General features: G+C 45.0%; 1 protein-coding gene across 2 annotated transcripts in view; it reads left to right on the top strand.

Annotated features, from left to right (window-relative positions):
* Positions 1–27,957, top strand: part of CAMSAP2 (calmodulin regulated spectrin associated protein family member 2) — a 128,622-nt gene that overhangs the window by 45,024 nt on the left and 55,641 nt on the right. Inside the window, exons 3-8 of one of the 2 annotated variants that reach the window (XM_040406809.1) lie at positions 6,656–6,817; positions 9,806–9,889; positions 13,939–13,971; positions 16,307–16,448; positions 25,392–25,531; positions 26,964–27,054. In XM_040406809.1, coding sequence (XP_040262743.1) covers positions 6,656–6,817; positions 9,806–9,889; positions 13,939–13,971; positions 16,307–16,448; positions 25,392–25,531; positions 26,964–27,054 — 652 coding nt within the window. The remainder of the gene's footprint in view (positions 1–6,655; positions 6,818–9,805; positions 9,890–13,938; positions 13,972–16,306; positions 16,449–25,391; positions 25,532–26,963; positions 27,055–27,957) is intronic. The other variant, XM_040406810.1, reaches the window with a different exon arrangement.

Genomic DNA, 27,957 nt, shown 5'->3' on the forward strand with positions numbered 1-27,957 from the left:
AAAAGATGCGGACAGCACACAATGTGCTGTCCGCATCCGTAGATCCGTTCCGCGGCCCCGCAAAAAAGATAGAGCATGTCCTATTCTTGTCCGCAATCGCGGACAAGAATAGGCATTTCTATCATAGGGGCGGCTACATTCACGCGGCCGGTTTCCATGTTTTGCGGATCCGCAATTTGCGGACCACAAAACACATACGGTCGTGTGAATGTAGCCTAATGAAGGGGATTCGGAGCAGGTCTCGGATGCATGCTCACATGTCGGCAGCTGGCCACGCCCACACAGACTCTAGGAATAAAAAGGATGTTGTACCAGGCACGTAAAACACTGGCAGCCAAATGGATTCAACCACTGCCTCCTGTTTATAGCAGAGTACATAGCAAGACTGAATGTTATTAGACTGGAAAGGGGGGTCTATCTCAAGCGAAACCACCTCTCAAAATTTGCTGCTACCCCAGGGGAGCCACTTCGCTCTCCTTCTCTTCAGGAGCCAACCCTGAATCTTTACTTCTCCTCTTCTTCCTGCATCTCTGGCAGGCAACTGTTAGGCTCCATTCACACGTCCGTGGAATGGGTCTGCATCCGTTCTGCAATATCCGGAACGGGTGCGGACCCATTCATTTTCAATGGGACAGGAATGGATGCAGAGAGCACACTATGTGCTTTCCGGAGCGCGGCCCCGATCTTCCGGTCCGCAGCTCCGGAAAAAAATAGAACATGTCCTATTCTTGTCCGCAATTGAGGACAAGAATAGGCAGTGCTATGGGGGTGCCGGCCGGGTGTATTGCGGATCTGCATTACACCACGGACGTGTGAATGGACCCTTATTGTGATTTTCTCGAGGGGGGGAGTTAGTTGTAAGCTTGCACTTAATTAACACTTATCAAGTGAACAGAGCTTAGCCGCGCCCAGGCCAGTTGATACTAGTCGTAACGTCACTGGGCCAGCGGTAAACAGTGAGAAGGCAGTGGCACTGCTGGAGCGCCGCTGCCTTCTCAAACAGCTGATCGGTGGGGGTCCCGGGTGTTGGACCCCCACCGATCAGATGCTGATGATCTGTCCAGAGGATAGATCATCAGTTTAAACAAACTGCAGAACCCCTTTAAGTCTAACACTTCTGTCTTGAGGCGTTACTACACTTTCTACACCCCCCTTTACAGGGCTAAGATTACAACAATTTTTACAACTTTTCAAAAAGTTGCAGTTGATAAAGCTGAGTAAAATCAGCTTAAAGGACAAGTATGCCCACTTTTCTAAACTGAAATGAGTGGTATAAAATGCAAATGTTACCAATTTTTCTTTCACAACAAGCCCAAAAAGTAATTTTGTGACTTTTTGAAGCCAGACTTCTGGAGAGCAGAGCTTACAATTTTTCTGACAGTCCCTATACAGTAGATGTCAGATTTTTTAGCAGATCACTTCAGAGTTGACTAGCAATCTAATGTACATAGGCGGCATTAGCTGCAGTATTTATAAAGGGTCGTCACTACTTTTGCCTTCCCAAGGTTTGTCATGTTCAGGCCTCATGAACACGACCGTATGTATTTTACGGTTCGCGCAATATGGATATCGTCCATGTTGCATCTGCATTTTTTGATGACCCACAATGGGTTTGTGGTCTGCATTTTGTGGCTATGTATAGGACATGTTCTTTTTGTGGAATGTACATGCGGATGCAGAAAGCACATCAATCATCCATATGTCTGTTTTGCCAAAATATAGACTATGTCCCCGAAATGCCGACTCCAGACCCATTGAAGTCAATGAGTTTGCAAAAACAAAAATGTAAAAATACGGACGGCACATGGAGTACATCTGTATTTTGCGGAACTGTGGTTTGTGGACAGCAGAACAGACACGGTCGTGTGCATAAGGCCTTAGGCCTCCTGCACACGACCGTTGTGTGCACCCGTGGCCGTTGTGCCGTTTTCCGTTTTTTTTTTCGCGGACCCATTGACTTTCAATTCGTCCGTGGAAAAAACGGAAAATGCACCGTTTTGCAGCCGCATCCGTGATCCGTGTTTCATGGCCGTGAAAAAAATATGACCTGTCCTATTTTTTTCACGGCCAACGGTTCACGGACCCATTCAAGTCAATGGGTCCGTGAAAGAACACGGATGCACACAAGATTGGCATCCGTGTCCGTGATCCGTGGCCGTAGGTTACTTTTTATACAGACGGATCCGAAGATCCGTCTGCATAAAGCTTTTTCAAAGCTGAGTTTTCACTTCGTGAAAACTCAGAACCGACAGTATATTCTAACACAGAAGCGTTCCCATGGTGATGGGGACGCTTCTAGTTAGAATACACTACAAACTGTGTACAAGACTGCCCCCTGCTGCCTGGCAGCACCCGATCTCTTACAGGGGGCCGTGATCAGCACAATTAACCCCTTCAGGTGCGGCACCTGAAAGGGTTAATTGTACTATCATATCCCCCTGTAAGAGATCAGGGCTGCCAGGCAGCAGGGGGCAGACCCCCCCCCCCCCCTCCCCAGTTTGAATATCATTGATGGCCAGTGCGGCCCCCCCCCCTCTATTGTAATTATTAGTTGGTGGCACAGTGTGCGCCCCCCCCCCTCCCTCCCTCTATTGTATCCCCTATTGGGAGGGGGGGGAGGGGGGGGGGGGGGGAGATGGGAGGCCGCACACTGGCCACCAATGTTGTTAATGCTATAGAGGGAGGGGGGGGGCCGATGGGGGGCGCACACTGTGCCACCAACGATTTATTACAATAGAGGGAGGAAGCGGGGGGGCGCACACTGGCCACCAATGTTGTTAATGCTATAGAGGGAGGGGGGGGCCGATGGGGGGCGCACACTGTGCCACCAACGATTTATTACAATAGATATTCAAACTGGGGAGGGGGGGGGGGTCTGCCCCCTGCTGCCTGGCAGCCCTGATCTCTTACAGGGGGATATGATAGTACAATTAACCCCTTCAGGTGCGGCACTTGAGGGGTTAATTGTGCTGATCACGGCCCCCTGTAAGAGATCGGATGCTGCTAGGCAGCAGGGGGCAGTCATGTACACAGTTTGTAGTATATTCTAACTAGAAGCGTCCCCATCACCATGGGAACGCCTCTGTGTTAGAATATACTGTCGGAAATGAGGTTTCACGATCTAACTCATATCCGACAGTATATTCTAACATAGGGGCGTTCCCATGGTGATGGGGACGCTTCAAGTTAAAATATACCATCGGATTGGAGAAAACTCCGATCCGATGGTATAAAAGGGACTCCAGACTTTACATTGAAAGTCAATAGGGACGGATCCGTTTGAAATGGCACCATATTGTGTCAACGTCAAACGGATCCGTCCCCATTGACTTGCATTGTAATTCAGGACGGATCCGTTTGGCTCCGCACGGCCAGGCGGACACCAAAACGACTTTTTTTTCATGTCCGTGGATCCTCCAAAAATCAAGGAAGACCCACGGACGAAAAAACGGTCACGGATCATGGAAAAACGGGACCCGTTTTTGCGGACCGCAAAAAAATACGTTCGTGTGCAGGAGGCCTTAAAGGGGTTGTCTCATGACAGACAATGGGGACTTATCGCTAAGATATGCCCCCATTGTCTTTTATAGGTGTGGGTCCCACCTCTGGGACCCGCACCTATATCGAGAAAGGAGCCCTGAAAGTGAAGGAGGGCGCACTGCGCATGCGCAGCCACCCTCCAGTCATTTTCTATGGGGCAGCCGAAAATAGCCGAGCACTGGATCGGCTATTTCCGTCGATCCCATAGAAGCGAATGGGAGCGGTGGCCGGTCATGCGCGGTACGCTTCCATTCACTTCTTTGGGGAGCCGACTTGGTGGTGGCCAGACTGGGGTCCTCCAGCCACCACCTTGCAGGACTCCGTTCTCGATATAGGTTTGGGTCCCAGTGGTGGGACCCGCACCTATAAGACTGGGAGCATATCCTAGCGATATGCCCCCATTGTCTATGATTTGATGAGACAACCCCTTTAAGGAAAGTAGTAGTGACCATATTGTGCAGTGTGCATAATATATCTGACAGCAGGTGCACCATGATTCTGACAGTCTAATCTGTATGGGGATCTCCTGAATCAGGGGAGTAAAGATTTGAAGATACAGAATTTTTCGTACCACTAGCGCTGTCTAGCAGTGGATTCCTCCATTCTCCCCACTGACGACTCTGCCAAACCAGGCATGTGCCGTATGTGCATAGGGGATGGGCAGAGGTGGCTGTCAGCTGACGGCTATTGGGGCTGTTTCCAGTCCAGTAAAGGCCCTGGGTTGTATTGCATAAAGATGAATACACAAAACCTTATGACTTTTTATTTATATAGGGCAAGGATAGGGCTCATAAAACGGGGCTATTTTTGGTACAGCGTGACGTGCATGCTGCAGCTTATTGTGACTGTACATCTGGTAACACTGCAGCCGGGCACTGAAGAGAGATTAGATCAAGGTGAGGAGGTGATTGTTTCATTGCTGCAGTTGACACATACATAAAACCCTACAACCGTATTACATGGATTAGGTTATAATCCCTTTGTCTATTATGTGACCGCACCATTCACCACAGCATGGCCCTGTACTCGCTATGAACTCAGATCAGGCTTTAAAGCGGCTCTGTCACCGGGATCAACCCTATTAAACGAAACATACTGCCTGGTAGGGCTCATCATGTCAATTAAAACAAAACCTTTCCTTTGTCTGTATGCTAAATAGCTGTAGAGATATCTGCATGGTATCATTATGCAAATGAGCAACTTAGAGCACCAGGAGGCGGGGCTGAACCTTTGAGTACTGCTGTGTAACCCCCCCTGTGCTCTGCACTCTTCCCCATCCCCTTGATTGATGAGACCTGCTGAGGGCAGAGCTGTGTCCTAGTATCTGCATATCATATACTCTATGTACTATAGCAGTACCACACTGAGATCTGCTCAGAAAACGAATCTACACATCACTGCTTTATTCAGAGGCACAATATAGGATTATAAAGACACCAGTAATGTGTGTTCGCTTGGATTAACGCTATAGCGATATTTATATGTGCTCATTAGTCTCCATGCAGTACTTAAAATGATCTCACTGTTACTGCTCTGTGTGTTAGATTCTTATAAAAACCGATCTTATTGATAGTAAATCACCTCTGTCAGGAGCCCAAGTGGTTGTCCCACGATATGTTGGACCCCAGCCGTGCCCATCGATCACTACAGCGTCCACTGCGCCTGCGCGAGATTACGGCACTGAGAAGAACTGACGTCAGGGCAAGTGGAGTGAATAAATGAAGTGGTAGGCGGTGCTGGCTCCGGATCGATGGGCGTGGCTGGGCTCCAACAGATGGTGGGACAACCACTCGGGCCCCTGACAGAGGTGATTTACATATCAATAAGATCGGTTTTTATAAGAATCTAACACACACAGAGCAGTAACAGTGGGATCATTTTAAGCACTGCATGGAGACTAATGGGCACATATAAATATCGCTATAGCGTTAATCCTGGTGACAGAATCCCTTTAAAAGCATAGAAAAAACATCCATCTCTATGTGGTAATCCTATAGCTTGGTGGTAAGTGTGTGGTTTTGCATGTAGAGATTCCCAGTTCGAATCTTGGGAGAGACTTAAACTTTTTTTTTTTTTTTCTGTTCTCTCTTCTTTCTCTCATTTAACCCATAATAAAAGGCTGTACTGTAATAAATAATATGTAATCATATAATGATAAAATGCCTTACTATATTGAGAATAGTGTTCTTACATATTATTGGCTTATTCACAAGCTCAATATATAGTTATAAAGAAACCAGCGATATTTATTAACTCTTTAAGCCTTAAAACATTATTCTCAATATGATAAGGATATAGACTTTTATTATGGGTTAAATGTGGAAGAAAAAAGCCCTGTAAGTTTTTCCCAGGATTTATACCTGGGATCTTTACCTGCAAAACCATGCACTTATCGCAAAGCTATAGCATTACCACATACAGAAGTATATATTTTTTCTATGCTTATAAGCTATCACACAGTACTGGTGTCTTTATAATCCTATATTGTGCCTGTCAATAAAGCAGTGATATGTATATTAGCTTTCCGAGCAGATGTCAGTTTGGTACAGCTATAGTACATAGAGTATATGATATGTATACTGTAGATGCTAGGACACAGCTCTGCCCTCAGCATGTCTAGCTCTGTCAGTCAAGGGGAGTAGGGAGTGTGTGGAGCGCAGGGGGTGTTACACAGCAGTGCTCAAAGGATTCGGCCCCACCTCCTGGTGCTCAAACATCTCATTTGGATATGAAAAAGAAAGGCTGATATCTCTGCAGCTGTTTAGCATGCAGACAAAAGAAAGGTATAGTTTTAATTGGCATGATGAGCCCTACTAGGCAGCATGTCTGGTTTAATAGGGTTGATCCCTGGGACAGAGGCGCTTTAATGAGAACCTGTTACCACTAAATGCAGTGCGATCTAAAGGCAGCATGTTATGGAGCAGGAGGAGCTGAGCAGCTTTATGGGAAAAGATTCAGTAAAACTTGTAATTTGTCCATTTAAACCTCTGCTCTTTCTGACTTCCGTTGTAAATGGGGGACATTTTATCCGTGTGTGCACACTGTATAACATCTCCAGTAATATTCTTGATTCTTATTGGTATTGGTTTTTATGATACGTTTTATTTTAATGCAGAGCGCTCATCTTGCAATGATTGACACCCTGATGATGGCGTACACAGTGGAGATGGTCAGCATAGAAAAAGTCATTGCATGCGTCCACAAATACTCGCCCTTCTTCCAGACTGCGGACCTGCCCTATGACATTGAAGATGCTGTCATGTACTGGATAAATAAGGTAGGGGACAACCACCGCATGTAGCCTTACATAAGCCCTACTCAATAACGGCCAGTTCACGTCACCGTTTATTTTTCCATTCTTCTGATCTGTCAGAAAAACAGAAAAATAAAGAAAAAAGAGGATCCTGAGCATCAGCTATGCACGTTGGTTTGAGCCTTTTCTGTCTGAGATCCGTTATTTTAGATGGGAATCTGCGTGCAGACGGAAATGGCTCAAATAGATGCCAAATTTGCATAACTGATGCACAGGATTAGTTTTTTTCTACAGGATCTGTTTTTTTTTCTTTATCTTTCTGTTCTTCTGATGGATCAGAAGAACGGAAAAATAACGGTGATGTGAACTCAGCCTATAACACTGCTTGCTTTGTCTATATAGACAAGACCTTCCCCAGTGATGGGGTCGCTGAAGAAAAGTCTATCCAGATCACTACACAGGATTTGATCTTGACTCATGCATGGAGTTGCAATACCTCCATGTGCATGGAACCTAAGGCAGAAGTTCCAGTCGTGCCACCCCCATACTCTACAGTTGGTAGAGGATTGTTCTCATTGCTTCTTTAATCTAGCCGCAGCAAAGTCCAAAGATTAAAGGGGTTGTCCGGTGTTAAAGGGGTTGTCCGCTCTGATCAGCTGTATGAGGAGATGGCATGCGTGTGCTGTCTCCCTTCTCTCTTCCTGCTCACAGCTGCTGTCTATGGCAAAGATGATAGACGGCAGCAGCGGACAGGAAGGGAGACTCCACGTGCACACTGCACGCGCCATCTCTTCATACAGCTGATCGACGGGGGTGTCGGACCCCCGCTGATCTGATATTGATGACCTATCCTGAGGATACGTCATCAATAAAAAAAAAGCCCAGGCAGCCCCTTTAAAGTGACAATGAAGTTCTGATTCTACATAGAGTGCCAGCATTTACAAGGAATGTCAGATACTTGCACCAATATTCAAATGTCAGATTCTAATATTTAACCTACTTCTTATTATTGGCATCTGAGATTTGTGTTAGGTTCCCTTAGTTCTGCTGAATTCGGTTTCTTTACCACCCGACTCAGTTATTCATGGTGGAATGGTAATCCTGTTATTCCTGGATAGTTTACTCCAGGTATGCCCAACCCGCGGCCCTCCAGCTGTTGTAAAACTATCACTCCCATCATGCCCTGCTGTAGGCTGTCCAGGCATGCTGGGAGTTGTAGTTTGGTAACAGCTGGAGGGCCGCAGGTTGAGCATCACTGGTTTACTCCATACATGTGAGTCCTCTTTGTGTTACTATGTGCTGTCCATTGCGGTGGACACAGATTATAATGTATCGTTTCTAACTAGTCATCAAGCAGAATTGTATCCACCAGCGGCAGACATCATCTAGTGCAGTGGTGGCGAACCTATGGTCCGGGTGCCAGAGGCAGCACTCAGAGCCCTCTCTGTGGGCACCCGCACCCTGGAAAAGGTCTATGGTGTACCAAATATGCCTTAGACTTTTCCTGCCAGTCATCAGCGCAGTGCATTGAATGTAGGCAGGATATTATAGCTAAATGATAAAAATACATGGAAGATATACTGTATTGGTATTCAGGTTAAATTGCCATGTTGGCACTTTGCGATAAATAAGTGGGTTTTGGGTTGCAGTTTGGGCACTTGGTCTCTAAAAGATTAATCGTCACTGATCTAGTGTGTGCCATTTATTGACTTGAGTTCACATTGTCCGCCTTCCCATAAACACTTCTGCGCTGTTGACCTAGAAGAATAGTAACTATCCCCTTCCTGGACATCTAGTAGCCATCATCAGCTGTCTGCTTGTTGTTTCCTTACTGTCAGGTGTCTGCCTTGTACCAAGGTGGTCGGCTTTTATCTAGATGTGTCGTGTTTATATGAAGGCAATTTCAACATTTCATGTCACTGTTGGCATTAACTGAGACTTATGAGTTAGGACTTGTACAGAGCCATGATCCACCATCAATACAAGTCTGCGGGCCCATTCTGACACGTTTGGAGTGACTATTGATGGCAGTGCAGTACTGCAGAGCTCATTGTCTCTTTGTACAGGCCGTACATCTGTGTGCACAAGGCCTTATCTAGCATTTCCGCCTGGATGGTTGGGCCACAAGGCTCTTTACACAAATTTCCTACATAACTAGTTACCATCTAATACAAGCATTTTGGCCGTACAGTTTTGGAGGGGGTTGTAGTTCCCATAATGTATACCCTCGGAGTCACTCCTGTTTCAAATAGGAGTTGTGATAGTGGACAATTCCGATTACTCGCAGCTCCCCTGTCAGAAGCCACAGGCTGTAAGTGATACCCCGTAGGAATACCAGACTGCTTCAGCGGGTGAATGTCAAATTCCTCACCGCATTGTGACCTTTGTGTCAGTCATTACCACAGAATACAGGCTGTTGTAAATGGCCCCTATATTTCCTCAACAGCGTGCGAGGAAAGCGGAGACTTTTCCTACACCTCTGCATGCTTGTGAAGAGTTAGGCCCCACGCACATGGCCGGAGCAGTTTTTCCTATCTGCAAATTGCGTATCCGCATAATACAGATACCGGCCGAGATCCTGCCGCCATTTTTTTTTTTTTTTTGTACTTCTTCAGAAATGTCCTATTTTTGTCCGTTTTGTGGACAAGGATAGGACATGTTCTATTTTTTTGTGGGACTGCGGAACAAACTTACGGATGAGAACAGCACACCAGTGTGGTGTCCGCATATTTTGCGGCCCCATTGAGATGAATAGGTCCCCATCTGATCCATAGAAAATGTGGATCTGATGCGGACCAAAACCATGGTCATATGCATGAGCCCTTAGGATGACAGGAGACATCTCCTAGAGCAGCAGATGCTTTGTTTAGGCAGATATTCCTATATTATATCAGAATATACTATATCAGTAGGAGTTTGTATTTTTACCCCCAAAACCGTATTTATGTCCTTGTTATGACGATAGAAACGGGAATCTTTTTGATTGAACACTTTTATGTCTGGATATTTCAGGTAAACGGACACTTGAAAGGAATCCTGGAGCAGGAGCAGCGAGTGAAAGAACAGCAGAACATGGACCTAAGTGGGACCCAAAAGGTACGTCCGTAAAGGTGACATGGCTGGTGGTAACCATAATGGAGGCAGAAGACAGCAGAGCTCAGCTTTTAGATGATGCCGTCTAATAACCTCACGATCATGACGACCTCTTAGGCTGAAACAACCACGCTGTTTTCGTTTGTTCTGATCCATTAGGGGAGGAGAACAATGAAAATACCAGAAGTCCTAGGTTCACTACCGTTCCCATTGACAATAATGGGTTCCATTCGGTTTCCTTTTGGGAGCCCGCTATTTTAGCGGAGTAAGAAGGCCTGCGGTGCAGTCCACAGAGTGCTCTCCTATGACAATGCACTAGGGCTGGGTTTACACATTCAGGTTTTTGTTGCAGTTTTTGCAGCCCAAGACAGGACTGGATTCAAATAGATTAGGAGATTCGGTCTTTCCTTATATGCGTTCTCCATTTATATTCGTTCCTGGCTTTCTCTTCAGAAAATATAGCTAATCTATTTGTAATCTAATTTACAGATATTTTTGATTAGTTCATTCTAGGATATCTTTTTACCCGACAGTCCATCTAGGTCAAATGTGTGAGGTGGGCAGCACGGTGGCTCAGTGGTTGGCACTGGTGCCTTCAAGCGCTAGGCTCCTGTGTTCGAATCTGATTAGGGACAACAGCTACATAGTTTGTTCGTTCTCCACTTCTTTGTGTGGGTTTCCTCGGAGTCCTCCGGTTTACTCCCACACTCCCAAAAATATACAAATAGGCAAATTGGCTTCTTATGACATTAACCCTAGTATGCGTTGTGCGGTGGGGTTGAGCGCCTATATGGCAGCCACTGACTTCCCAGGGAGTCACCCCGGCCACACAACTATCCCTGCTCTTTGAGTCCCTTTGAGGAAAACGCATTACAAATATTTGTCATTGTCAAGATCCCCATATAGATTAGGCTGTTGTCGGTCAGTCTGCCAGTCACATGCTGACGGTCTAATGTGTATGGGGTCCTCCCAATTCTCCCCAGACAGAGGATTTGGTGTGGAGGAGAAGGATTGGCCGCTTCGATTTTAACTCTCAATCTTCTTTTCTCCCTGTAGTTGTCTGGCAGCAGCCTTCTCTTGGTCGACTGAAAACGCATACATGCTTGGCAAAGTGTGCATGGAAAAGTTAGGAAGATAGCTGTCAGCCCTCAGTTCTGGATGGCGTACGGGCACCTTTACCTTCTAGGCATGCTACCTTCTTAACACCCAGCTGCTATGGTGAATGTCTCATTACTGCAGCCATCAAGAATGGTTGCTGACATTCATCCTATTAGCTTTTTTATTTACATGTACATTCTCACAGTCTGGAATGACTAGGCACAAGAACTTGTTAATTTAACCCCTTCCGGACCTCCACTGTACACGTCCGGTCTTTAAAATTAATACCCTCTTGCAAGGGCAGCAGGCGCGATAACTACCGGGTTTCTGCTGTTTTAAACAGCAGAGGCCCTGGGCTAATTTCTGCCATTAGCTCAAATGCCAGACACAGACACTTAACACGTCAGATTCCTTGGTCAAATGTGACTATGGCATCTAAGAGCACCTAAGCCGTAAGCTGCGAGCTTCCCATGCCTGGGCTGCCTTACCCTGGTTGATATCAGGGAAGGCGTCCCATAGTAGTAATAGGCCTGAGGCTATATAAAGCTTCCAGGCTTATTACTGGTATATTCCAATGCTGGCCTGCAATTGGAATATACTAAATCCTGTATTCTGTAATACAAGTAGCAATGTGCTTTTTTTTAGTCACCTAGGGTGAAGTTTTTAAAAATACTAAATCATATAAAAGTTTAACTCGCCCCCTCTTCCCCAGAATAAAAAAATAAACAAGAAAAAAATTAAACATCATGGGCATTGCCATGTCTTTAAATGCAAATAAAATTAAAATCTCTAAAAATATTTTTCCCACATGGAAAAAAAAAAAATCTAAATGGCTGATTCCCATTTTTTTTTGCCACTTTATGTATTTTTTTTCAGTATTAAAACGCAAGAAAAACTATATAAATGTGGTATCACAGTAATCGTACTGACCAAGAGAATGAAGGGGACAGTTCAGTTTTGCGGCATAGGGAACACTGTAAAAACGAAACCTGGCAGAATTCCCACATGATATACAATAGTAAATGGTGCCATTATAGAGTGCAACTTTTCCCCAAAGAGCAAGCCCTCATGCGGCAATGTGAACAGACAAATAAATAACTTATGGTGACGGGAAGGCAGGGAGTAAAAAACGGAAAATGACAAGGTCCTGAAAATGTTAAAGGAATTACCTGTTTAAAGAATGTCAAATGTACTAAACTGAAAAAAACAAAAAAAAACAAACAAAACATTCTATTAGGGGTTGTCCAAATTATATTTATTGATGACCTATCTTCAGATGCAACGGCGAGCAGGTAAACAATGAAGAGGAGGCAGCGCTGGCACGGCGCGCGCCTTCTCTTTAAACAGCTGATCTGATATTGATGACCTATCCCGAGGATAGGTCATCAATAAATATAACTTGGACAACCCCTTTAAGGGAACATTTGGGGCAATATGTCCAAAAGACCATTATTGTCATAATAAGCAAAAAATCGGCACTCTTCGATCCACTGCGGATTCTGAGCAGATGTTTCTTTGGCAACATGCCGATATGGCATGCCATTACTAATAGCATAAAAAGAAATGCTGGTGGTTGGCCACCGGAGCATCTGTGTTAAATAGGCTGGAAATTGAGGAAGTGAGTAGTACCTGTATGCAGAAGCCAGCGGCGGACCTCTGGCTGTTGGCCGACTACTTCAGCACTCAAGTTCAGGACATTGTTGGGTTACATCAACCAGACCCTCACCAATATTAATGGTATTTCCAAAATGATAGGGAACCTGTCATTAGATATAACGAGCTGTCACCCTCGAGAGCTTGCCCTGCAGACATATTACAAGAATCTCGTGGTGTTATGGTCGTGTTCTGTCTCTATGGTAAAGTTGTCTCCTGTATGTCTGCTATTGGCTTCTTAAATTTGGAAATCATGCAGGTTATTTATTTGATTTATGGTAATGACTGGTTTACACAGATATTATAGGGTCCACAGCATACCTTAGTAAGATTCCTAGGAATTAATAGGACTCGAGGAATCTTTTAATACAAAAGTTATTTAACCCACATGATCTGACTTTTATGTGAAGCAGCTTTAGAAATATGTCTCTCTTTCTGAACACACTATTTCTCTGTGTATTTACTGGCATAAATACACTGATAAATCTTCTGCTTGCCCTCCCGTGCTTGCAGCCTCCACTGTAGGGAGCTCAGTGCATAGGAAATTATTCAACTACCATCGAACTCAAAGGAGGCTGTAAAAATCTATGCAATGGGCTCTCGCTATTGGTGGTTGCAGGAAATGTCTTTTTTTTTTTAAGTTGGTAAGCAGAATAATTGTACAGTTTTCACTGGTCCCCCCCCACCACCACCACCACGGACCCCATGGCAGTAGCGTGTAGTAATTTGTTAGCAGTGTGGATTTTTTTACACTGAAGCCAGAACACAAATAAAAGTTGTCCACATTGTGGGAAAATTGCCTTTGTAAGTGAAGCCCCAGCTTTACAGTGTCTTCGGTTAGTTAGGTAGAGTCAGAAAAGTATAGCATTTAAAGGGGTTGTCCAACCCTTTACAAGTGATCACCATCTGCTTGGTGGAGGTCAGGTCCCAGCGTTCAGCTGGTTTGCAGTGACACTGGCAGCAGTGCTGCAGTAACCAGCTCTGTCCACTGCACAACGGATGGCGCTGTGTAGCTGATCGATGAGGATGCAGGGTGTTTGACCCCGCTAGTCAGGTAGTTGTAGCCGATCCTAAGGATAGGCCGTCATTTGTAAACGATTGGACAACTCCTTTAATGTGTTTAAATAAAGACTGATCAGTTTTCTTATACTTTACTATGCACATGTTATCACATGCTGTTGTTCCTAAGTCTCCAGTATCGTCTATTTGTAAGGCAATGGCTGCTTCATTGAGCTAAATATGATTCATTCTCTCTCTTTGCTTTTTTCCTTCCCTTGCTTTCTCTGTAATTCCCTATGAAGTCGTCTTCCAAATGGTTTTGGAAACTGGTCCCTGTAAGTTCTGCTCAGCTTCTGATCTGTGGTGTGGTAGTTCATAGTGGCGTGTCCTCCATATCATGCTCTCCCTTCTCGCCTCCCCTTCTTGTATGAGCCTTTATTCCAGATTCATCGTGACGTGGAAAGCAATCCGCACTCATTTTGCATTGCCACATATCATGCTCCCCAGCCAAGGTATAAAACCAGCTATGTGATAGTACAAGGTAGAGAGGTGCTAGAGAGGACCCGGCAGAGCTTCTCATCAGCCCATCTACGTGACATGTAATCCAGTCACTTGGTGCAGGCGCCTTCTCTGGGTCATTAGTGGATCTATGCCGTCCCCAATATATGCAAAAAGCGCCACCCGTTCTACTTTGATATTCACCAGGGTGGCGCCCGTGCTACCATTTTCTCTTTGTTAGTACACTTTAGCGTCTTTTTGCTTCACAGTTTGGACCTATGTTTAGTGTATAAGCGGAGAAATCCCCAGCGTATATGCTGAATGTACCCAGAGGCCCTCCTCACCCCTGCCGGTATAGAGTATATTGCGGTATAGAATCATGTAGCCTATATCATACAGTGGTATATATATATATATTTTTTTTTTCTTAACCATGACACTTTAGGGCTATACAGCAGGATACGCTACAGCCTTTTGTTTTGTGGCGACGACCATTTTTGCAAAATTAACAAGACATGCCGCCATTTTGGTTTTTACGTTTAAAATAGCTTCTCTTGAAATTGTCACTTGGCTATTGATAGAACATAATGACAATAATGATAAATGACAGAAGATCGTGTGTTGCCGAGACGCAAACTTAAAATTGACAACTTTAGGCTACATTCACATCCGCGTTGGAGACTCCGTTAGCGCCTCTGTCGCAGAGTCCATCAAAAATGGCAGGCAGAATAGCACAGCATGCAATGCCATTTTGTCCAGTAAAATCATAGACCTCAATGACAGAAGCCAACAGCCCCCATTACAATTAGTGGGATCCGTCCATTGATGTCCTTCATGTGACAGATCCATTTTATGTGTTGCATTCCATTTTTCTTTTTATATCTTTATCACCACAGGAGAATGGCCAATATGGCTGCCTGTCCTATTGTCATTTTTGCAAAAATAGCTACAGAGCCCTTAATGATCAGACGTTGTCTACAGCGCTGACTTCTGACTGTATGGCACTTTTTATATTTTGGGTGCAGTTCCGCTTTTAAAACTAGATGCAAAGTCAGGATCCCGCTACATAATTGGGCCATGAAGTTAAAATTGCAGGTAGTGGAAATAGGATTTTCTAGCCCAATGGTCTGCATTCCAGGTAGACGCAGATGTTGATACCATAGGTTCAGGAGCTTGATTGTGAGAGTAGCATGCTTGAAATGAACTGGCATGGAGAGCGTAGAGGAGGTGGTGCAGTAACTCCAAAATGGCTGCCTATAAACATTTAGGAATAAGTTCAGGCCCTTTTACATGGGCCAATGATCTGGTGAATGATCGCGCTCTGAATGCGCCTTTTTATGTGAACATTCCCAGCGATCACCTGACTAATGAGCAGTCCATGTCACTGATCGCATGCCGTCATACAACCATTGGTTGACGGCAGGGATAAAGCTGCATGTACCCAAACGATCCCACTGACGAACGTTTGGTGACATACAGTGCCGATAATTGCTCGTGTAAATGGGGCTAATCAACTTGCCATATGCTCATGTGAATGGGCCTTTAGTTTTATTATCTGAATTCTGTTTTGATCCAGGTAAGGCTCTGTTCACATCACGGCATTGGTTTACATTTGGCATATGCACACACTGCATGTAAACCCCTGATGTATGAAGCTTGTATACTATACAGCAGGGGTCATCAACCTCCGTCACTCCAGTTCTTCTGAAACTACAACCCCCAGAATCCTCTCTTATCCTCAATGGGAGTTAAAGGAACCACAGGATAAGTGTGCATGCTGGGGGTTCAGCTTCAGACCTAGCCTTAGGATCCATGATAAAGAAACGTACCGGTATACTGCTCGGTGAAGGCCATGATATAGAAAAGAGACCTGCTAAATATGTTTCATAGTAATTGCCTTGATTTTTAGTGTTAATTTGCCTTAAAAAGTTGGTTTGTATAAAATTATCAAACAATGCCTCAAACCAAAATGTAGGTTTTTTTTGTTGTTTTTTTGGCAGCCTAGTTCTTTTCTTTTGCTTTGTGGTGTTGTATAACATCCTTGTTTTTTCATTCATGTCTTTTGAGTCTTGGAAGCTCTGATTCATCTAAAGCCGTCACATTACATAAAGTACAGGCTAAGTTCACTTGGGTGCAGCCTCTCTGATTGTCTCCACTTCTATCCCCATGCAGGCCAGATACAGGAAGGAACAGAATCTGTACAAGCAGCTGCCATGTATCCCTCTTATGGAGAACATCTTGAAAGATGGCACTGATGGATGTGCCATAGCTGCCCTCATCCACTTCTACTGCCCTGAAGTGATCAGATTGGAAGGTGGGTTTGTTTGGTGATATATGTGTCTGAGAATTGCCTATAATGTACCATATTTTTTGCTTTATAAGACGCACCTGATAAGACGCACCGCAGGTTTTAGAGGAGGAAAATAAGAAAACAATATTTTTCGTCAGACCCCTCATATCAGGACATTGGATCAGACCCCCATACATATCAGGACATAACATCAGACCCCTATATCAGACCTTAGATCAGCCCACAATGTCAGAACCCCATCAGACCTTATATCGGCTTTTTATGTCAGACCCCCATCAGACCTCAGATCAGCCTTCAATGTCATAACCCATCAGACCTCAGATCAGCCTTCAATGTCATAACCCATCATACTTCAGATCAGCCTTCAATGTCATAACCCATCATACCTCAGATCAGCCTTCAATGTCAGACCCCCATCAGACATCAGATCAGCCCTCAATGTCAGACCCCCATCAGACATCAGATCAGCCTTCAATGTCAGACCCCCATCAGACATCAGATCAGCCCTCAATGTCAGACCCCCATCAGACATCAGATCAGCCCTCAATGTCAGACCCCCATCAGACATCAGATCAGCCTTCAATGTCAGACCCCCATCAGACATCAGATCAGCCCTCAATGTCAGACCCCCATCAGACATCAGATCAGCCTTCAATGTCAGACCCCCATCAGACATCAGATCAGCCCTCAATGTCAGACCCCCATCAGACATCAGATCAGCCCTCAATGTCAGACCCCCATCAGACATCAGATCAGCCTTCAATGTCAGACCCCCATCAGACATCAGATCAGCCCTCAATGTCAGACCCCCATCAGACATCAGATCAGCCCTCAATGTCAGACCCCCATCAGACGTCAGATCAGCCCTCAATGTCAGAGCCCCCAGTCAGAGTTCCTTGCTAGAACACAATCAATATAAAATAAAATAAACTCCCCTTACCTCTCCTGCGTCGCAGCTCCTCTCCACGTCAGCGGTCTCTGCAGAAGTTGTGCTCCCCTGTCTTCTCCGGCCCGCACTGCCTTGTCAACTGACTGCGTGCACTATGTCCTGACTCTGTACGTGGTCAGGACATTGCATCCTCTGCCCCAGGAAGGAAGACCAGGGAGGGCGAGTACCAGAAGCTCTCGCAGCACTTCACTCCCCTCTCCCGCCACCTAATGCATACCAGGGAGCTCTTCTATAATGGAAGCGCTCACTAATATTCGCTTACGAAGATGCACCAACATTTTCCCCCACTTTTGCATCTTAAAAAGCAAAACAATATAGCAATTCTTTCATAGAGGTTTTCTTACTGGAGGAAGCGCTGGCGCATCACTAGGACATACCTTAATTTACAGTGCTGCCGTGCAGGGGAAATGCAGAAGGGACTTCTGTCTCGAATTGATGGGAGGTCGGACCCCACCAGTCAGATTGTGGGGCATTAGCTACATTCCAGTATTCCAAAATGTGAATACCTATTTAATAGGGCTTAAATTGTGTAGCTGGGTGTCGGCAGTACGCTTCATGTTTTAGTATGATTCGCCTTAGGTTTTTTAGTCTACAGCAAGCGTGTGATCCCACAGAAGCGTTATGTAGTAGAGGAGATTCCGGAGTGCCGCCTTTTTACCGGAATATCCTCCGATGTAACTGCAGGTAGTAATAGTCACAACTGTAAGTGGAGCTCAGTCCAGTCAGGGTGATAATTTAAGAGGACCTACCACCTCTCCTGACACATCTGATTTAGTAACTGCTTGCACTCTCCATGTAATAACAATTCTGGGGCATCTATTCTTATCACCCTGTGTTGTGCTATTCCTCTATTATAACGTCTATAAGTTTATGAATGAATTGCCCCTTCACAGTATAAAGCTGCCAGTGTGAGACTGTGCAGGGACACTCCTCCTACACCCAGGTGCACCCATATGGCAGACTTCTGGCAATTTATTCGTGAACTTCTAGTAGGAATAACAGAAGAATGCCACAAAATAGTCTGAAATTGTTATTACGTGGAAAATGCGTATGGGCACTTAATATATATTAAGTGGTTACTAAAACAGACATGTCATGAAAGATTACTGGACTAGTCAGTATCTTTCAGTGCCCATATGTTACCCGCCATTAGTGATGGCAGTGGCTTCTGGTGCAGCCATTCTTCATGGGGATCCTTGTGGATTCGTGGATGAAAGGTGTCCTTTGCACAGTATAGACGTTTCATTATTAGACTATGATATAATCTACTATTTGCCTGTTCGGTTTTGCACAGTTCATAGGAACCTAAGAATAAAATATGACGTAAAACCATATTATTTTCGATGACTGAGCGAGAATCCGTATGTTCTGAACCTGCGTCATTCATTCAGTGTGAGATAAAGCTTTACAGACCGCTGACAGTCGACACAGGTTGTCGCTTGGCTGCAGAACAGGCGGATTAGGTAATGGTTTGCACAAATAAACAGTGTAAACTGCAGGCAGCATATAATGTGGAAAGGTCTCGGATGCTGCCATTCCCTGTTAGTGGCATATTATTTAGAGAAGAGAAAAAAAAGAAAACATGAAGACTTTTCTGGTGGTTTACCATAGAGGTGTGCTTAGTGCCACCAGCCATGGTGACGGAGAGCAAGTTAAAAGACATCTGACAGCAGATTCATAGCTATAACACTGGCTGACCAGTTACATGTGCACTTGGCAGCTGAAGTTATCTGTGTTGGTCCCATGTTCATATGTGCCCGCATTGCTGAGAAAAATGATCTTTTAATATATGCAAATGAGACTCTAGGAGCAACAAGGGCGTTGCCGTTACTCTAGGGGGTAATCCTGGTCATACGGCAGTATAGCAGCAGGAAGGTTGCTGTAGGGCAGGGATGGGACCTGTGGCTCTCCAGTTGTTGTAAAACTACAACTCCCACCATGCCCTGCTGTAATTGTGGGAGTTGTAATTTTGCAACAGCTGGAGAGCCACAGGTTGGCCATCCCTGCTGTAGGGCATAGGCTTGTCTGAAGACGTGGGTTTTCAGGTTTCTTTTCAAGGTTTCCCTGTTAGTTGCGCATCTGACTTGTTGGGGTAGAGCGTTTCAGAGTATGGGGGATACACGGGAGAAATCTTGAAGGCGATTGTGGGAAGAGCAGATAAGAGTAGAGAGGAGAAGAGGATCTTGTGAGGATTGGAGATTGCGTGTGGGAAAGTACCAGGAGATCAGCTCGCAGATGTATGGAGGGGATAGACTGTGGAAGGCCTCATATGTCAGTGTTTATGTTCTGGATTCTCAACGGGGAGCCAGTGAATGGATTGGCAGAGAGAAGACACAGATTAATAACAGATGGAGAGATGGATTAGTGGGGCAAGAGCGTTGAGGATAGGTTGGATGGATGAGAGACCACAGAGGAGAATGTTACAGTAGTCTAGGCAGGAGAGCATGAGGGCATGTACAAGCACTGGTTGACCAACGTGCGGATCTGAGAGATGTTGTTGAGTTAGAGGTGGAAAGGGCTTGGATGTGAGGTTTGAAGGACAGAGCAGTATCAAAGGTAGCTTTGTTCTACGTAGACCCTGTCTGGATCTGAGCTGCACTGTTAGTACAGGGAAGAGACGCTCAACAACAATTTATATAAGGGAGGGGAATTTATCAAGACTGGCGTTTCATAAACCAGTCTTCATCCCCTTGTGTGACATGTGCCAAATTTATCGAGCAGCACAGGCATCTTAAAGGGAACCTGTCACCGGGATTTTGTGTATAGAGCTGAGGACATGGGTTGCTAGATGGCCACTAGCACATCCGCAAAACCCAGTCCCCATAGCTCTGTGTGCTTTTATTGTGTAAAAAAAAAAACGATTTGATACATATGCAAATTAACCTGAGATGAGTCCTGTCCCTGACTCCTCTCACATACAGGACTCATCTCAGGTTAATTTGCATATGTATCAAATCGGGTTTTTTTACACAATAAAAGCACACGGAGCTATGGGGACTGGGTATTGCGGATGTACTAGCGGCTATCTAGCAACCAATGTCCTCAGCTCTATACCCAAAATCCCGGTGACAGGTTCCCTTTAATAAATTTGGTATATTTTCTGTGTGCCTAAAACTGAAATTGACATTAGCCATGAGCAGTTGTAGAATTCATCTATAATTTACGCCAATTTATTGTTTAAATGACAATAGACCCAGAAGGCTACGCCCCTCACTGATCCCTGTCCCTATTCTTGCCACTTCAGAAAAGTGGTTGCAAAGCTCCAAAACTTGAAGATTATGCTGCAAATAATGCATGTGCTATAAAGTGCAACTGTTTACACCTTTAATAAATGTGCCCAGGGTCATCTTTGTCCTTTTTTCTTTTCTATGCCTTTTTTTAATTTTTTTTTTTTTTTGTGCTTCATTTTTTTCTGAACAAATAAAAGGCATGTGTGAACTGTCCTCAGGCACTGCTTCCCACACTGTGTGACAGAACCCTAAAGGGACGTGTGAAAAGAACACCTGATCATATCCCATCTCATATTGCAGTCAATACTCTGATTCTTCTAACAAACATCAGATCAGACTTGCCTCTGGCTGTAAAGCAACTTGCTGCAACAGGAGCCCCCCTCCCCCCACTGATTGGTTTGCATTTGAAGACCAGTAATGCTATGTCCCCACCACCACTGCTGGCTGACGGTCAGGAACGGAAGGCATCAGTAGAAAAGTGTCCTCTACTGGATTTCTATAGGTCTGCAGACAGGCAAATTGTTTTGCTTTTTTTGGGGGGGTTTATTGTCCATAAAGGATACAGGACACCAACACTTACTTGCTGCCTACATTGACTCAATGTTACTGGAGAGGTAAGAGGTGAACGTCGGCTATGAAGGTACATGAGGGCAGACTGACACGCTACAGTGGAGCAGCTCACCGCCCAAATGAACCAGGGGGCTACCTATTTGTCTAAAACAACAGTTCAGCGAGCCCTACTGCATATGAGGCTTCGAAGCAGACAGATGGCCACTTTACCTCTCGTGGGCGAACTGACCATAGACCCTACAGGGAAATTTCCAGGGGGCCGCCAGAGCCCTCCTCACTGCTGCTGACTGGGTACATAATGATCTGATGCTCTCAGCAATAATTAATGGTAGGAGCATCAGCTACTTATACACCTGGGCATCAGCTGCAAGTGCCCTCCTGCACTCAACTGTATCGCCATCCTCAGGTGGTGAGGGCGGCAGTACTTTGTGCTGCACTGTGGTATTCGGTTCTGCTGAGCCGGTATTTCTCGCTCGTATCATTGGGGGACCCAGGACACCATGGGTATAGCTTCTGCTGCCACTAGAAGGCGACACTAGGCAAAAAAAGTGCTAGCTCCTCCTCTCAGCTGTATCCCTCCTGCAGACACTGAGCTAATCAGTTTTTGCTTAGTGTCTGTAGGAGGCAGACCTCCATAACTCCCTCCATCCACCACCTCCCCCAATCTCTCAACCCCACCTCCCCTCTCCACCCCTCCATTCCCCGGCCAAATGCTGTTTCTTCCCGGCCCGTGTTCTCTCCTTGCTCCCCCCTCTCTCCACCCCATACATCCGGGGCTGTCCAGTACCAGTTCCCAGCAGTCACATCCCCTCCTGGGGCGACCGCTGCATCCAGCTGCCGGGCGTCGAGGACGCCATCCCTGGTCTCCACGGTCCGGTCAGCTCACTCCTACGCGAGTGTGGTGTCTGTTGCAGATTTAACCCCCTCTAAGGTGGTGCATGTGCACTCCGGTTATTGACGCACTTCCCTTCAACACGTCCACTGGATGTTTTTCACGCAACCCCCCTTCCACGGACACGCACTGGTGCTGTACATCCAGTCACGTTCCCCCTTCCTTAAGTGGAGTAGTTGCACTACCACTGCATACTGTACAGCCTGTCGTATTACCCCCCTCAATAGGCGGTATAATTGCACGACCACTGGATACTGTACAGCCTGTTGCATTACCCCCCTCCATAGGTAGCGTAATCGCACTACTACTGCATACTGTTCATCCGTTTGCATTACCCCCCTCCATAGGCGGCGTAATTGTACGACCACTGGATACGCCACAGCCGGTCGCATTACCCCCTTCCATAGGCAAAGTAATTGCTCTATCACTGGATAGTATATCCTGTGTTACCTACTCCCACAAGTTTAGTATTCACATGAACGGGTGAAGTAATTGCACCACCATTGGATACTGTCTATTATGCCACAGCACCAGGTACTATTTCCTTTCATATTCTTCCTCTTCCACGGGGGTGTATGCCAATAGACGGTACCTACTATTACCCGCTCCTCCCCCACAAGCGAAATATGGGTGCAACCACTGGATACTGCAGCTACTACCGCGTTATCCCCTTCGTTTTTTGGTTGTTGGTTTAGAGTGCCGATATGGCAGTCTCTGTCCTCCCAGGGTGTATCCCCAAAACAACGCTTCATGCTCAGGTGGGACTTCACTCTACATGGTTGGTCATGATACTCAACACCTTCTTAGGTGGTGTATCTGCCCTAGAAGAGAATTTGGTGGTTACTATCAAGCGAATTGCGTATTACACAGTCTCTGAATACTGTTTCCACTTCTAACTCTCCTTGTTTTCTGGTGGCGTATTTAGGCTAGTTCTCCATTCCATGGCTACTACGGTCCTCTTCCGCAGGCGGAGTATTTACGCTAGCACTAGAGATCGTAGCTACTACTGTAGGGCCTCCTTCCCAAGTGGCATATCTACTATGTGGCTACTATGGTATAGCCTCCTTCTCAGGTGGAGTATTTACGCTAGCGCTACATATCATGGCTACTTCTGCATGGCCTTCTCAGGTATTGCTCTAACCCTTGTTTTGGTGGTTACTATCTTTATGGGCTTCTTCTCAGGGAAAGGATCTGTGTTGGCACTCCATGCCATGGCTCCTACTGAACAGCCTTCCCCCTTAGGTGGAGTATTTGCCTTGTCTACCACTGTGTGGTTCCTTTCTCGGGCTCTGGGCTTACGTACCCCCTGCAATCCATGGTGGCACCCGAGTTGCTTTCCTCCTCACTCCTTGCATTTGCACTGGATATGGTTCTGTGGTTTCTACGACATTGCCTTTTGTTCCGTTCTATGTTTCGGCACTGTCTCTGTATGCAGTAGCTTCTACCGCTTCTCTCCTTCTATAGGTCAAACCCTCACACTGGTCCTAGGTGTGGAGGTTGTGTCTACATTCCCTCTCAGGTGGATCTCCGGCTCATTTTACGGGACCAATGGATGTCGTTGCAATAGGTGGAATCTTTATGTTGGCGCTTGCAGTTTTAGCTTATTCGTCCACTCATTCCTGATGACATGGTCATCTGCAGTACTTCTATTCTCTGACCAGGTATTTGCTTTAGTATGCATGCTATAGCTGGTGAGCCATTCACTTCTGTGCAGAATATTGCAGGGTTCTCCCTGGTTGGCCTAACCCCCTAGTTTCTATGACATTGGTCTTCCATATGGTTCTCATTTCAAGTGGGACATTGGCGCTAACTGTTGATGCTGTGACACCATCAACACTGCCTCTTTTAAGAGATGAGTAATAGCTTTGACATGTCCTTATGTAGGGGACACACCTATTCAGGGCACATACTGTGCATCAACTGCTTTCCCCCCTCAACGGACGGGACTATGGTGGCTCAGTGGTTAGCACTGGTGCCTTGCAGCGCTGGGGTCCTAGGTTCGAATCCGACCAAGAACAACATCTGCATGGAGTTTGCATGTTCTCCCCGTGTTTGCGTGGGTTTCCTCTGGGTACTCCAGTTTCCTCCCACACTCCAAAGACTGATAGGGACCTTAGATTGTGAGCCCCATGGGGACAGTTGTTTGCTAATGTCTGTAAAGCGCTGCGGAATATAGTTGTGCTATATAAGTGCATTAAATAAATAAAATAAATAATACCCAGATTCTACAGGTTCATTTCTGTTGAGTAAATACCCCTCGGTTTTCCATGGGGCCTATTGCCATGCAAGGCATCCTGGGTTTCCAGTCCAGGTCCCCACAGCAATTCTGCCTTCCGCACATCATCTTCGGTTGTCAGTCATGCTTATCCTTCTTGTGGATATTATGTGCTGCTATCCACATCTTCCGAAGCCTTTCGAAGCTCTTGGGCTTCGTTTAACTGTCTTTTCCTCTTTTTGCCGTGCGTTCTATGCTCTCTGGCTGGCCTTCCTGTGCATCCTTTCCCTAAATTTCTGTGCGCGATCCCATGGCCAGCCTTAGATTTGTTCTAGTCTTTTATTTCCTCCCCATAGTACTGCTTTGGAACGTCCCATGGTCTCCTGTGTCCCCCAATGATACGGGCGAGAAAGTAGGATTTTCTGTGCTTAAGGGTCCATTCACACATCCGTGTGTGTTTTGCGGATCCGCAAAACACGGACACCGGCAATGTGCATTCTGCATTTTGCGGACCGCACATTGCAGGCACTAATAGAATATGCCTATTCTTGTCCGCAGGTGCCCTTTAAAGGGTCACTGAACTTTCATAGCAACATATCAAAGGTTTTGACTGGTGGGAGTCTTAAGTGCTGAGAAGCCCCCAGCGATTGCTAGAACAACACATGGCACTCTATCTCTCATCTCTGCAGGAGATGGAATTGAGTCTGGCCCATAGGCTTTCTGTCTCGTGCACTTCTCTTTCCTTGTTTTAGCAATCTCAGCATCCAGATCCCTACCGATCAAAACCTTTGTCATGTTACTATGACATATCAAATGTTTTTTTGAAAGTTCAGTCACCCTTTAAATTTAGTTGTAGTGAAGTAACATTTAGAAGGTGCTTTCAGAGAGGATGACTGGTAACGAAAGGTCTAAGTACACGTGATTATCGTTATACGTGGCATATTAGGCAGTGCTGTTTGATGTCACTTTACCGCAGTGAACAGGCCACACATTCAGTTGTATCACCTCATTGAAAGGGCCCCTAATGATCTTGACCTTTTCATTATATTATGTTGAATTATTAGTAATATTTCCTTTTCTTTTTTTGTAGATGTCTGCTTCAAAGAGTCCATGTCCCTGGCTGACAGCCTGTATAACCTTCAGTTAATTCAGGAATTCTGTCAGGAGTATTTGAACGGATGTTGCCATTTTAGCTTGGAAGATATGCTGTACGCGTCGTCCTCTATCAAGGTCTGTACCGACTTTATGTTGTGGAGATTGCAAAGATCCTCCAATTGGAGGCATTGGACACATGGCATAGCTATATCTGAATTGCACGGAGGGTATGTGTATGGTTCAGGACAAAGCTTAAAGCTCTCCTGTCACCTGCTTTTTCCTCCTCGCCACTGTTCACACTGCCACGTACACAGTGGGAGTACAAGTCACCCTCACTATCCTGTATTACATGATAATTATTCCGATGCAGTAAATGACCTGGGTAAGTCTGATGTATTCATAAGCTCCTCATTGAACCCTACTCTGGTCTGCTGGCCGACACGCCAGTTTTTTTACACCTTGAACTCTTTCATAAAATTGTACTTATTAGAACCTAATAAAGTGAATATATTTAAAGGGGTTCTCCGGGATAGGATAGGTCATCAGTAATGACATTGGTGGGGGTATGACTCCCGGCATTGACAGCAATCAGCTGTATGAAGAGGCCGTGGCGCTCTGTGAGCACTTAGCACTATTCAAGTGAACAAGGCTGAGCTATAACATCAAGCACAGCTGCTATGCAATGTACGGCGCTATGCTTGGTAAGCTGCCAGGAGGCTGCCGTGCTCACAGTAGTCCTGGGGCGGGAGTGGGACCCCCACTGATCTCATATTGATGGGGGGAAAACACCTTTAAGGGTCTATTCACACGTCCGTTTTTTCTTTCCTGATCTGTTCAGTTTTTTCAGGAACAGATCTGGACCAGATCTGGACCCATTCATTTTCAATGGGTCCTGGAAAAAAACGGACAGCTCAATGTCTGATTTTTTCCAGGACCCATTGAAAATGAATGGGTCCAGATCTGGTCCAGATCTGTTCCTGAAAAAACTGAACAGATCAGGAAAGAAAAAACGGACATGTGAATGGACCCTAAAGGCTATGTATACCTTCAGGGGCAATTTGTTTTATGATTGCATTTTACTCACATTTGAGCTAAAAATCATTTTTTCAATTGGTCTTTCTTAACAATATTGAGCTGTTCTGTCACAAAGGGTTAACTGTTTTTCTAGTTGTATGACTGATACTTTTCCTTTGTGGTGGTCACCTACTAAACCTTATCTCTAAACTACTAAGAGGTCATAAACACTTGATTAAGGATTGAGCTTTATGAGTGTTTATAATGTCCGAGAGCAGAGATAAGGAGTCCGTCAGCTCCCTGCCTGACGGAGCAGAGAGAAAATTCAGATCCTGCTAATAGAGCATCTCAGCTCTTTACAGAGAAAATAATTTTTACCTCATAATGAGTACAATGCAATAATAATAATAAAAATTGCCCCCAAAGGTGTACATAGCCTTTAATGAAATAAATGTGTTTCATGTTAAATCTTTAAAGACCATAAGATATTAATTTATTAATGTTATAATTTGCTGCATTGAGCAATTATTCCTTGTTTCTCTTGTCCCAACAGGCCAATTATTTGGTATTCATGGCAGAACTGTTCTGGTGGTTTGAAGTAGTAAAGCCATCATTTGTACGGCCAAGAGTGGTTGATACACGAGGTAAGGTTTTAGAGCTAATAGTGTTAAATGGGGTTTTAGAGGAATATAGTATATTCATGGCATTTTCATAGAAGTTGTCACTGTAAAGAACCTTTTTAATAAATGTGTAGAAAGTATTGGGATGGCTCACCCTCCAAGTTGCAAGGAAAAGGGTGCTCCCCCTAAAAAGGTTACCCCAAACCTTTAGGGAAAAATCAAGTATGCAAATATGTAAGAGGGGCACACCTACCTGTAGGTGTGCCCCTCTTACATATTTGCATACTTTTGTCTTTTTTGACAGTACATTTATTAAAACACGTACATACAAAGCATTGACTTTGCCACAGGCAAAAAGAGCAATTTACTGACTTGTTTTGTTACACTAATTTCCATAAAAGTAAAAAAAAAAAAAAACTTTCCCAAGTTTTAGAAAAAAAAACAATAAAAAAAAGATCATTAGCATTGCTGCATCCCAAAGTGCTGTACTATTAACTTATAAAAGTATTTATCCTGTACGTTGAACGCCGTAGAAGGAAAATAAAGTCAGAATGGCTCATTCTTAGTTTTTTGGTAGCTTCACCTCACCAAAAAATGAATAAAAAGAGATCAAAAAGTCACACACACACACTTCAAAATGGCATCAGTAAAAACTACAGATCACCCCACAATAAATGACTCGCACAGCTCCGTAGATGGAAAAAGTTTTGGGGGTCAAAATTTTGCAATACAACGACAAACATTTTTTTTCGCAGCTTTTAATTTTGTTTTAAAGGGTTTCTGTTACCAGAAATACCTAAATTTAACTGGCTGACATTAGCGATGTGTTAATGTCAACTGAACCTAACTAGCCTATTCCTAGTTTTCGAACATTAAGTATTTTTTAAGTTTTCAAGGAAATTACAGTTTTCAAAAATCCAATGAAGC

This window comes from Bufo bufo, chromosome 9 (genome assembly GCF_905171765.1).
Source record: "Bufo bufo chromosome 9, aBufBuf1.1, whole genome shotgun sequence".
NCBI classification, from domain to species: Eukaryota; Metazoa; Chordata; class Amphibia; order Anura; family Bufonidae; genus Bufo; species Bufo bufo.